The 13,994-nt window shown below is 35.8% G+C and overlaps 1 protein-coding gene across 1 annotated transcript in view; it reads right to left on the reverse strand.

Moving 5' to 3' along the window:
• The window catches only part of LOC149552000 (protein DCL homolog, chloroplastic-like), an 85,773-nt gene that overhangs the window by 55,133 nt on the left and 16,646 nt on the right, over nucleotides 1-13,994 (reverse strand). Inside the window, exon 2 of the mRNA XM_089787486.1 lies at nucleotides 1,044-1,158. Coding sequence (XP_089643612.1) covers nucleotides 1,044-1,158 — 115 coding nt within the window. The remainder of the gene's footprint in view (nucleotides 1-1,043; nucleotides 1,159-13,994) is intronic.

The raw sequence follows: 13,994 nt of genomic DNA on the forward strand, positions 1-13,994 counted from the left end.
GAGAAGAAAATTGAAGGGTCACCGTTTTGAGAATAAAGAAAAAGAAAACACAAGACACCAAGATTTAACGTGGAGCCTCCAAGGTGCTCTAAGTGTGTTTCGAGGTCGATCTTCTGAGGGTTGTAACTCAAAGCTTGTGGGGGATATTGATGAAACGTCGAGTGCTACAGGATGGTCATGCCGAGGCCTACAATAACAATAAGGAGTCCATTTTCAGCATGCTTGAATATAGATTTGGTTTCAGATTTCTCTTGGAGAAATAAAGGAAGCTTCAGCTTCAATTCAGGATCTAAGGACGCAAATCCTCAAGTCTTCTTTGGTGGATTGGACATAGCCCTGATTCATCATCTATGATGAATTTGCGACGGTGATCACAGTTGCATTTCAAGTTCTTTTCTAATTATCCAATCTGACTGTTATCACTATTTCTACGATTGGATTATTATTGTATTGCTGGTTTACAATGCAATGACGAATTCTGGAGTGATTGCTGGTTATTTACTGATACATGATTGCTAATTATTTGCTGGTTATTATTGTATAAATTCTTGTTTATGATTCTGAAATTAATTTGAGGGATAATTTGAGAGAATATCCGGGTAGAATATTACACCCCATGGAACACTGATTATTTCAGTTCAAGGAAAATAACTACCACAAGAGGAAGCTTGGTATTGTGGTACATAGAACTTCTTGACAAATTCAAGTTGTAACTTTCAATTGTTCATGTACTTGCAGATTACACAATAAATTCAAAAGAAACTAGTTTATAATGCAATAAATTGAAAAAACACAGAAGAGCCATTGCACAGACAAAAACATTTAATCTTAAATTCTCCAATGAGAAATATCCATTTGTTCATTGCTAGAAAACAAGAGAATTATTTAATTTCAAAATCCATTCCTTGTAGATAACACAACAGATTCCTTGCAAAGTTTCATGCTTAAACAGGACGGAAAGTGCTAAAAAGACAGGAGTTCCTCTAGCTTGTTATGAGTTACAGAGGACAAGACAAAACATTGACCAGTTGACAAGAACTTACCATGATAGAATCAACACCACAACCTACTTTAACGTGTGCATCTGGATGATGAGGAAGAACCTTCTCAATGATTTCCTTCTCATCTTCTGGACTCAATAGTTCACCATCTTTATACCTGCCATCAAAGCCAATATAAAGGATGTGAAGGGTTCTAGGTTAAAAATACTTCAAATGTATTAAACTGTACATTGGCAATAGCATGTGTACTTCAAACAAGCAATTATGATGTGTTTGGTAATTAGTTATTGATTGTGCCAATCTAAGTTAGAGTGTCCAAGAAAACATTAAATGAATTCATTTGCTGCAGTTAAAAAACTTGGTAGACCTCAAGTGGCTGGATGAATGGCACAGTTCGGCTCTGTTTCACATAATACCTTCTCACATAAGGAAACCATCACAGGGAGGAATTCTAATGGGAAATGTTTCCCAGGAATAACATAATTATCCCAGATACAACGATTTAAAGCCAAATATCAATACAGTATATATCAAAATTGAGGGGAGATATACTTCAACGAAAGGCCGTGCCTTACATTAAACATTAGCTAAGTCCATACAACTGTCCCTATTACAATAGGTGAAACCATGAAATTATTTTTTTTGCTAGTCTCTGGCGGGTCCAAAAAACCTGTGATTCCCAATAAGTTTATGGGAATCTCAAGAGATTAGTTGTGTTCTTGACATTGTTGTATGAAATTTCCAAAGTTATACAGCAGGGGAGCACATGCTAATGATTGTCAACAAGTATATGCAAACTTGAACGGATGTTTAGAGACCCTTGCACAAAGAAGTTGAATACAGCATAAGAGGATGAATTGCCTTGAATGCTAAAAATCACTTGAAAAATAATATTTGCACAGAAGAATGAACCAAGATTACCAAGAGGAAATACCTACAGCACCTTGGGAACAAGCGGGACTATTAATATAGAAATGATTTACATCTTGCTTTTTGCCTTTGCAAACATATGGTGGACAGCAGATGTATCATAACTAAATGTGTTCAGTGGAAGCTGGGAGATGAGAATGATTATAATTCCTGGGAACTATAATAGTTACTTGATTGCTCCCTTTAGCAGGTGTAACTGGCTGCTGCCTCTAAAAGACCTTTGCTTCAGATGTACAGGCAGATTAACTTGGTTAAGTGGGAGAACTTGAAATAGCACCACTCTAACTGATCAATCTTAAAAAGGAACTCAAGTTTTGTAGTCCAAGGCAGTAATTATACCATTTGGAACAGTTGAAGGCATCAAAATCCTTAGGAAGAAGCTGATGGATTTACATGAGGGACACGTTATTCTCATTGCCAATGAAAGTCGGCCCCAGGGAGAAGAGTGGAAAGGAAAGTCCCAGTACCAAAACCAAAGCTGGCCAGAAGAAAACCTCTGAAGAGAAAAAAAAAAAAAGGAACTGGTGGCCTTTGTCAAGCTTCATGAGAACTGATCAATCTTAAAAAGGAACAGGAGTTTCAATTGTGTAGTCCAAGGCAGCTTTTGTACCATTCAGAACAGGTGTATGCATCAAAATCCTTAGGAACAAGCTGATGGATTTACATGAGGAGCGCATTATTCTTATTATTCTTATTGCCAGTGACAAAGTCACCCCCAGGGATAAGAGTGGAAAGGAAAGTCCCAGTACCAAAACCAAAGCTAGCCAGAAGTAAACCTCTGAAGAGAAAAGTAAAAAGGAACTGGTGGCCTTCGTCAAGCTTCATGAGAATTTCTACCAACAAGAACTTGAAGCTACAGAATTTCTTAATAAATGTAATTGGGGCCTCAAATTGCTTTTTCTGTTTTGTACCTGATGGTTTGGGTGGTCTTTGTTGTTGCATCTTTAGTAGAGTTTCACTGCTGCAAATGGTTTGTTGTGTTTTTGGCTTCACCCTTATTGTTGCTTTGCTATATGTATAAGGCTTCAGGATCGCTTCAAACCTTTGCTTTACCTTCTTAACCAAACAACAGATCACATTTGATAAAAATTAAAATACAAAGGTTTATCTCAAAAGCATAATTTAATGTGCAACAAAACTGCATTTGAAACCTATTTAATTTGTCTTAAATGTCTACTTAATTATGTCAATCGAAATGGCAAAGACCTAACTTTAGACATGAAAAATTGTCAGTTGCAGGTCCGCAGCATAGAGTTGCATACACCAAGCCTAAAACATTAGCTAATTTCTAGGGTATAGAAAATTTGAGCTCTGAAAAAGAGGCTCATCACTATATGAACAAGAGAACCCTTCTCAAGAGTCACATACCTTTTGCAAAGCATGTGCGCATTTTAGCAAGCAAGAATTTAAACTTTCTACAAAGAACACACACCCTTTAGACACAGCATTCCCAACCCTATTGGAACTAATTTATCAATTTCAACTTTCTGCAAAGGTCACACACCCCTTAGATGTGGCATCCCCAACCCTATTTGAAATAAGCATGAATTTAAACTATCTACAAAGAGCACACAACTAGACATGGCATTCATAGCCCTATTTAAACTAATGAGCTTAATATCCATTCTATAAGGTGCGTGCCCTTTATAAAAAGTGGCCCTTAAAGTAATTTTTAGCAATAGTTTTGCCCAAAACTCACTCACTAACACTATCAACCTTACATTCCACTCCCATGAGATTTAATATTTTCATGTTTTTCATTACGTGATATCTTGTGTGCATGGTGTTGTGAGGTTTCCATACCATCGATCCATTGCCAATGAGGACCCCCTCTTTTACTGGTAGACTTAGGTGTTTAAGTAAATTTGGCAACATTCTGGGTGCAAGAGGCTGTGTTTCGGTAAAAGTCTGAAAAAGTGCAAAGATTGGAAACTAAGATTTGTTGTAGAAAACATGTTTGGATTAAGAGTTGACAAAACTGTCTAGGCATCGAAGGGGGAGTGGTTTGCTTAAATTTTCTTAAGTTTGGCTAAGTCTAGGAGATGGAACAAAAAAGGAAACTAATGTTGAAAGAGGAGCTAAATTTGGCTGAGTAGGGTGATGTTAAAAGCGGATGCCTGACTGGCAGCAAGGCTCTACTCATGACGTTTTTGGAGTAAGGATATCAAACTAGCCAAGTCCAATGGATCTCACTTGCACACACGAGTAATTGGAGATTAAGGTTCTCGACTCAATTCACAGTTCCTGCAATTTTGAGTACAATTCCTAGTCATTGGATAGGTGAAAAGGGGATTAACTGAAGGTTCTTAACTCCATGTAAGTTTTATTCTCGAAAAATTCAAGAACATTTCTTTGGGTGTGTGCTAGATGTTGTGAGGTTTTCACACCATCACCCCATTGCGAATGGGGAAATCCTCTTTGGCTGGTCAGATTAGGTGTTAGAGTAAATTTGTCACAATCTAGGTGCAAGAGGCTATGTTTGGGTAGAAGTCTGAAAATTTGTAGATTGAACACTAAGTTGGGCTATAGAAACCATGTTTGGTTTTAAGAGTTGTGAAAATTGTCTAGGTGTCGAAGGGGAGTAGTTTGGTTAAGTTTGGCTAAGTCTAGGAGACGGAACAAAACTGGGGTGATGTTTAAAAGAGAAGCTAAATTTGGCCAAGTATAAACTATTTTTTGGAGTTGAGACATATTTTACTACCCATGTAAATTTTGTCTCATCTTGGGTTAAGAGATTTTATTACCCATGTAAATTTTGTTTCATCTTGGGCTGAGACATGATTCGCTACCCATGTAATTTTTGTCTAGCCTTGACCTAAGATTTCATTTTCGACCTATGCATTTTCCATCTCATCTTGGAGCTGAGCTTTTTTTTCTTGCACCAAAACTTTCGTCTCATCTCGTGTCAAGTGTAGGATGCATCATAAAATTAATTTCAAATTAAGGTAAGACCCATTTTGCATCTATTATAAAAATAAATTCCAAAAATATCAAAAAATATAATTTAAAAAAAATTGAGAGAGAAAATGATGAAAATTTAAAAACGAATAAAAAATGAAAAATGAAATGGATTTTCAATTGGGATAAGATTAAAATTTACCTCGCTTTTACAAAAAGAAAATGATTTTTCAATCGAGATGAGATTAAAATTTACCTCGATTTTGCAAACTATGGATTGATTTTAAAAAATTAAATATGAATTAATTAATTCATCCATTGTTGCATTGAATTTTTCCAAATGGCCTCGATCTTAACAAGTGGGTAATAGAATTAATGGAAAATAAATCATAAATTGTTAAAAATAAATATTTTCCAATCAAATTTGCATTACCCCATTAAATTTGTTTTGGAATATTTTTTTTGCACTGTAATCATCTTTCACTGGAGCTTTGAATCAATGGGGTCACATTTGGGGGACCCCATCCCTTAGGTGAATTGTACATATTTTTTATTGTTTTTTTAGGAATTAACGCCTTTATTCCTAGCATTAGACGGCACAAACGATCATTCCTCTAGAATATCCAACTCAAGATTCACACCTACCAAGCAACCAATAGAAATCCAACAACCCAAATCACCCCTTTCACCTTATCCTTCCACATCATCTCCTTATCACTCCAACCCTTATTACTCCAATACACACACTTATTGCTCCAATAAATTGTTGAGAACACTGAACAACAACAACAGGCATGAGAGGGACTATGAAACACCCAAAGAAGCATGGAAATCACAGTGGCAACAAGACCAAACGTAAACCTAGCCAATGAGCATCGAACCAAGCAAACGAAAGGCAGACCATAGAAACTCTCATCAACCAACGTGCACATGCAGGGGACAAGTGGGCCCAAGCAAGGGAACCGACTAAAAAGGAGGCAAGAGCAACATCTACCAAATACTGGGTAGAGCCAGAGATTCAAACACTTGATTTCAACACAGCAAGGCTCATGACATAATCGTCATGCAATGAGGTCATCCGCAATTTTTATTTGAAATTAAAAATAGCAAGTTTGTGATATTTTTCTAAGCATCATAGAAATATCATTTAAAAAATTTGCAATAATTTACAAGTGGTGGCTTGCCTTGCAAGTCAAGGAATGATGAGGTGGCAACCTTGTGCTCAATCAACAAAAGTATGCCAATGTCACATGGAGAAAATTTGATGGGATTATGTCTAGATTCATTAAATGTGAAAGAGGATGAGGATAAGGAGCTCATTTCCCATGGTGATGAGGTGATGTTGTCTACAATGGGTTCTCTTCTCATCGGTCCATGTTTCATTGGTCGTTATCCAATTGTTATGCATTGGAATTTTCCAATTGGTCCATGAAATCAGATGTAATTTTTCTAATGACCCACATGGTGGTGCTTAATTGTAATTGGGTTGAAATTTAATATTTGTAGCAAGGAGTTATGAAACCATAGTTAGGGCTTATGTGGATTAATCTTGGCCCTCAATTTCAAATCAATCTTGGCCACTCATTGTACTAGAGACTACTATAAAAGGGCAAGGCCTCCTCATTTCCATCTCATTAGTTTTAGGGTAAAGTAGGAGGGGCTATTTCGGAGAATTGTTGCCAAAGTAATACCATTTTGGAGCATTGCATGGTTCTTTGCATCTCTCACTTAGATTAGGATTTTATTTTATGTTGAATTAGTTAGTTGAATGAGAGTAACTGTGGAAGCTTACTTTCTTGACTCAAATAAATCCAGCCACTAGCCTCTTGCTGATTGTAAGTGGTGCCTTGTATGGTAAGTTGATGATTGAAAGCACTTAACTTCAATTGATAGTCAATCTTTAGTTTACATCCATTAGATGAGATTGAAGAGGGGATATTGATATGGAAACCATTTGTGTACTCCTTAGAAGCTTGCACTAGGTTGGTGGAGTCACTAATAAAGCTACATCTAGTAGTCCATGTTCATCCATACTTCCTCATATTCATAGTTAAAAGTAGAAGTAGGAGTTCAGTTAAGTTGAAGTGGAAGTGGGAAATCAAACTATATTCTTATTGCACATTGTGAAGCTAAATCTTTAGGAATGAAAGTAGTTGATATCAATTGAATGAATAACATGAGTCACCTAATTGGTTACCACCAAATCACATCATTCATTGAGTGAGTATCCACAGTTAACGGAGCCTTGAACGCTAGAAGGAGAGTTGAACAAAGTTCATTCATGGAATTGTCAACAAGAGTGCACTTTCCAGTTATATTGAGATAAGAAGATCTATTCAAAAGTGAAAAATCCAAAAAATTGAAAAAGTGAAAAATCCAAAAAATTGAAAAAAGTGAAAAAATCCAAAAATTTTGAAAATCAGAAAAGATTCTCAATGGACGGGTAGGTTGATGTTCTCCCAATTGGTTTGATTGAACAAACGATTGCATCAATGTGGATTATCCAACTTGCAGCATCAAGGCAGTGTAGAATACATGGCACCACAAAGCATGAAGAAATGCATTGCTTGATATCCTTTTGAGAGTGGACTTAGCATTATGAGGAATGATTTTTTCTAAAAGTGTATGAGCTTGTGGTGCTTGTCAATTCAAAAGTAGAGTTTCTTGAGTTCAAAGAAGATATCCATAGGAAAAAAAGATGTCGATATAGAGGAAATACTTGGTGTAGTGTGCATAGTCTGTCACATTTGGAATTTACTTGCACATCTTGTTAAGATACTATTGACTTAGTCAAGTTTCAAATGGGTTGGTATGAGGAAATGTTAGTGGGGGATGGTAGAGATTTCTTCCAACTTCCAAGTTGGATATCAAATGAAGGTGTAGTCATCACTTAAATTGGGAACCAAAGGTGGAAGAAAGAAATCAGCTGCATCAAGGTAGCATGGCTAAACTTCACGACAATGTTTATCAAGTGGAGAGTTAACTTTCACACATTTTATTGCAAGGAGAAGAGGTTGACAATCTCCCAAGTTGGTTTGATTGAACAAACGATTGCATCAATGTGGGTTATCCAACTTGCAACATCAAGGCTATGTAGAATACATGTCACCGCCAAGCATGAGGAAATGCATTGCTTGATATTCCTTTTGAGAGTGGATTTAGCATTACGAGGAATGATAGTTTCCAAAAGTGTATGAGCATGTGGTGCTTATCAATTTAGACGTAGAGTTTCTTGAGTTCAAAGAAGATGTCAATAGGAAACAAAGATGTAGATACAAAAGAAATACTTGGTGCAGTGTGCACAGTCTTTCACATCTGGAATTTACTTGTACATCTTGTCAAGATACTATTCACTTAGTTAAGTTTCAAATGGGTTGGTATGAGGAAATATCAGTGAGCGATGGCAGGATTTCTTCCAACTTCCAAGTTGGATATCAAATGAAGGTGGCAGTCATCACTTCAAATGGGAACCAAAGGTGGAAGAAAGAAATCAGTTGTATCAAGGTAGAATGGCTAAACTTCACAACAATGTTAATCACGTGCAAAGTTAACTTTCACACATTATATTGCAAGGAGAAGATGCTGACAAGAAAATCGAGGAGGCAATAGACTTTAGCCAAGGAAGAGGAAACGTAGAGGAAATGACTGACACCTTAGAGAGCATGAAAAGGATCATCACAAGTTTGAAGAGGTGATCCTTTGTGTACTTTCCCTCGTGTTGCAAGGCCTAATTCTTGAAAATGAATCTCAAGGGATTTGAAGTATACCTAGAGAGGAAGGTCATCAAATAGATTTGTTAGACAAAAACTTCAAGTAATCACGGGCGAATCTAGATACAAAGAGCAATCTGACAAGGTACTACAAGACATCATGACTACCAGCTTCTTGGGGAGGGCCTAAATGATATCGTGAAAGAAGTTGATTCATTGCCAAATGCATTTAAAGATGATCGAGTTACTACGAGGGCATGGTTCGCCATTAGCTTCAACCTTCAAGGGTCCTACTGTTTGCAATTGAATTTGATGAGGAGATCATGAAGATGATGATTGATCTCCCTTTTAGTTACAAGTATGCTATGATCAACGAGATTCTATATGAAGAATTTAAGATGTTCCTAATGAAAATTCTACATGCAACAACAAGGGAGAAGAATACGAAGAACAAGTTGGGTTGATGCTACAATTGGATATTTCATTTAAACAACTAGGGGATATATTTGAGAAGGAAATCATGATTTTGAAGATATGCTAACTGAGAGACACAGAGATGTGTGGTTCATGCTATACAAAGACAAGCCCCCTAAAGCAGTATTCCAAGGGCTTAATTTCAAGATTGATCCTTCCTTGACTACTACTAAGTTCGATGTTGCTACACAAGGGAGAATCGACCAATACTTGCACCCTCTTGAAGTTGTGGATAATCAAATAAGGTTTGAACAAAAGTTGTCATTCAAATCATGCCAAGTTGTATCTTTCCTTTCTTTTGATTTTAAAAGTCATGAAAATATTTATTTTCATTATGCAAGTTTAGGAGAAACAACTTGAATCTGGATTGACCACGAACCATATGAATTACCTCAATTGTTGATATTGCATGATGTATTTCCCGAATTTGAATGTGAGGTGATAAAATTTCTTTCGGAATACAAGGATATATTTGCAAAACTGAGAACTATCACCCAAGCCTTGTTACTCTTGAACATCTTAAGAAACCAAATTAAATCAAGTGTATATATATTAGTCTAGTCAGTGTCAACCCTTTGGCATTCTTGTACATAGCTAGATTAGATTTGTCTTGAACCACTTGGTTCAAGAGGATTAGAGTAGTTTTCCTTGCAGTTGGCTAGAATACTTGCTATGTTGAGCCTAGATTAATTTTTCTTGAGTGAATTGATCTGAGATATGTTTGGGTGGCTCAATTAGCTTTTTTAGTTTAGGTATTTTAGAGAGTCAATTGTAGGCATGTCTTGGGTCATATGATCCAATTAGTAGTTTTCTTTAGTTATTTAGTTTACTTTAGTTTAGTTGCCTGCCTGATTAGTTTAGTTTAGAGGGATCCAATTTTGTAAGAAGGCGATGTTTCATACAACACACTTTTGGTGTTTTCCTAGTAGATTTGTTTGGCTTATTTCTTGAATACCTCTTACAAGATACCTTGAACTAGAAATTGTTCCTAATAGTCAATCCTTCGAAAAGGTGTTGTACTAAATTTGGATTGAATTTATTCATTGAGCCTAGGATACCTGAGTCTTTTAGTTACGACATTTTACTTACACTTAATTGCTCCAAGCTCTTCAAGAACTTTAAAAGTGAAGTTAGGATTAATAAAAATCATACACTTGCTTCAACCGTACAGCCAGCATTCCTACCGTACAACCTTCCCTTTTCCATCGCACGGCTCTTGTTTGTGACCACCTTACAACCATTTCCCCCACCGTACGAACACTAGTTCTACCTCCAAGCTCAGTAGAAATTGATTCCTAAGGTGCAATTCCACAGCGGAGGAAGGCTATCCTTGGTCATTGCTAGAAAGGAACATTACACTTGAGCCCTTGTTAGAAGGTTTCAACCCTGTTAAAGGCTGATAAGAAACAAATAGACCCGTTGCCTAAATGTTCCAACAAGAGTGGAGAACAAATCTTCAAGATAACATATCCAAATCAATTAACTGACTAATTTGCAACTTACTTGCCAAAACAGTTTCTTTGAAGCTCACCACAATCAACTAACTCAATCACTACTCTGCTCTGTTCATCCAATATGAGAGCTCGCATCCACAATATCCACGATGACCATACAACTATCACACCCAACCAAGGCAAACATCTTTCCTTTATACCCTTACAAATAATTAATTAAGTCGGATTGTTAAGGCTTCCCCAATGTACAATTAATTGCATAGGTCCAAGTTAAGGCATACACGCCTTCATAAGCATCATTACAAATATAATAATATTACAATATAGTTCCCACATGTTACAACACAAATATTACTTTTTACAATGATAAATTAAACTCTTCCTTCACACTATCGGTTGCCAATGAGATTTATTGCACATTACACAATGGCAACCTTTCCACAATAATCCAAATGTCTTGCTATCACGAACATAGGTGTACAAACAAGTCTTCTACCAAGATCCAAGCTCACCAACATTAATTCCACCTCGTCAATAAGATACAGCAAATATACAATCAATTGTCTCTATCAATAATTCTTGTATACTGGCTTGCTACCAATCTTCACCAAACAAATTGTAACTCATCCAGAACTAAACATAACATCCAACAAACATAGACATGATGTCTATAGTCATCCTTCTACACAATTCTAAGCTCGCGTATCTTAACTTGTCATATGCCAGCTTTGTTGTGCTAACAATCATCCTACAATATATAGAATCTTTGTCTGTCATGAACATACAAACATATGTTGTCATCAATGACAAAACCTATCATCACTACAACACAAACTACTAATCCAAGTGTCAACCAAACCTTTATTCCTAACGATCTCACCAGTTGGCATTGATGGCAACATATGGCGAAAAACCACCAATCCAAAAGTAACCTTGTAACTTGTTGACAACCTAATACGATTTTCTAAATATCCTCAACTTGAATAGCCTGTACAAACTCAGATAGAATCCTGCAATACTTACTGTACTTTGTATTCCTTGATCTTCTCCCCCATAAGTTTTTCATTGTTTTATTTCTCCCCTTTTGACATCAATTGCAAAGGTGCCAATATGCCAAACATCAACTGTCTTTCTAAAATACTCACCCTGTGATGAACATCTCCAGCACTGGATCAAGCCAATCTGCAACCAAAAATATGTCAAGTGCCAACAACACTGTTTTGCCAAAAATGGTACATAAGAGCTCTAGAAATTGCTCTTCTCACTGTAACCACTCCCCGTAAGAAGTAGTACCAAGCATTATGTCTGAATGAATGAATTATGCTCTGAACATATTGGACTGATGCAAATCTACATCAATTATTTTGCACTAGGTGGGGCTATTACCCCAAGCATACCTCTGAGATACTCAAAGGCGTCTTTGGCCAATGGTTTAGTGAATATATATGTTATCTACTCTTTTGTACTCACATACTCCAATCTGATTTCCTTCTCAGTGACTTTTTCTCTTAGAAAATGATACTTAACAACAATGTACTTAGCCTTAGAATATAAAGCTAGATTATTAGACAAGTTAATTGTACTTGTATTATCACAATGCATAACAGTAGGTTCAGAAATGCAATACCAATTTCCTTTAGCATTTGTGATGCAAAGTAGGTTAATTTTACTCACAACAAGCTAACCAATCACCCTACACAACTACCACTGACCTTACCTAATTTAGAAACTAGAATTCTTCACCTTATGTCCCTACTTGATCTCCTTTCAATAAGGATTCACACTTGACAACATCTGTGTGACAAGATCCATTAGATCTTCTTCCTATGATTTTGCCATTTCTAGGTTCAATGCTTGAACTCTGATCAAAATGACTCTTTGACTTCAAGAGTGGCCAAGAGTCTATACTTGACCTATCTCCTTTGTTCCAAATCCTTTCAACACCTTTTAAGGTTTTGTCAATCAGTTTCGACTAATTTGTTTAACTAGGCCTAGTTATCCTATTAGGTATGCCAATCAAGAAAATGAGGGATAACTCCACAAACTTCCAAAGAACTAGGAAAACAAACATAAGTTTTGAATACCCTTTTTCCTCTTTTATAAGATTCCAAAGTCTTAGAATTTGGTTCTTTCATATCACAACCCAACTCTACACTAGTGTCATTAGGGCTAATTGGATGCTTTTACAAAGGAACTAAACTTCTTACCAGGTGTGATCTCATCAATCTGACCTCATGATCATCTTCAAGCGACTTCTTCTAACACCATTCCAGTCATTTCTTAGAATAGATCTACTCCTTCCTTCTAGTTATTTCAACAAAATAGGGTTGGTCACATACAAAATGCCCGACTAGGGCTTGAAAGTTCTCCCACTTGCTAGATCTTCCCATGGCCTATCTTCTGAAATCATAAAGTACATTTCTTCTTCTTGCATCCCTCAAATGGTTGTTAAATTCCCATGGTGGAATTGCAAGAAAAGAACCAATGTGTGTAGAAACCTGTTGTCCTGCATTTTGTCACCACAAAATGTAGGTAATAGCACGAAAAATTTTCAAGCTAGTTTCGCATCTCTCTAACTTGAATTTGACATTCAATTACTTAATGTTGATCAATCGATCAAAATTCAGTTTGTATATCAAATCATTTTACTGAAAGCTTTCGTCAAGTATTTTTCGTTTTTCTTTCTGTTGAGCCTTTGCTTGATTTTTGAGGCCTTCATCATCCTTTTCTTTGCTTTTGAGTTTGTGTTTGTTGGTTTTAAGTCCTTTGGTTTTGCTCATTTCATGCCTTTCTCTTTCCCCTTCAGTTCGATCTAACTTAGCGCTCAATCGAAGTTGTCAATCAAGAGATATGGTTGTTTTAGTACCTCAAAAGTGGACATTTTTTATGCAACAACACCAATTAAAAATATCATGTTATATTTTCAATTTGATATTCACTTTTTGAAAAATATAACTTAAGTTCACTTTATGTTATGTTTTTAAGTTACTTTATCATTTAATTTTTCACTTAAAGTAACTATAATGCACTTTATGTTATAATTTTAAGTTGAGTTACTTTTTAATTTTTCACTTAAAGTCACTATATAAACTATATAGTTTCAGTTTAATTTTTTATTTTTAAATCAGATGCTCTTTTAAATGTTACTTTTTAAATGATATTTATGTGTTATATTTTTAATATGATATCTCAATATGGTTTGTCTCTTAAAGTAACATTTTAATGAAATTAAATGGATATATGTTTATTAAATGACTTTGAGTCATCAAAAGTGGACATTTTATATGCAGTTACATGTAACATCCATCAAAAGTGGACATTTTACATATTGCATATAAAGTTAAACTTATAAGCATAGCACTATCAAAAGAGGACCTTTTTGGTGTCATTACATCAAAAGGTGAGTTTTTGTGTCATTGCATCAAAATCATGAGATTTCACTTAAAATATGCATTCATCCTAAAAGGTCCGACTTTGATCAAATGCATGTTTTAAAATGTGCCATGCACTCCAAAAGATTCAATTTT

Source organism: Cupressus sempervirens, chromosome 6, assembly GCF_028749045.1.
Source record: "Cupressus sempervirens isolate cs-2001-9-10 chromosome 6, ASM2874904v1, whole genome shotgun sequence".
NCBI lineage: Eukaryota > Viridiplantae > Streptophyta > Pinopsida > Cupressales > Cupressaceae > Cupressus > Cupressus sempervirens.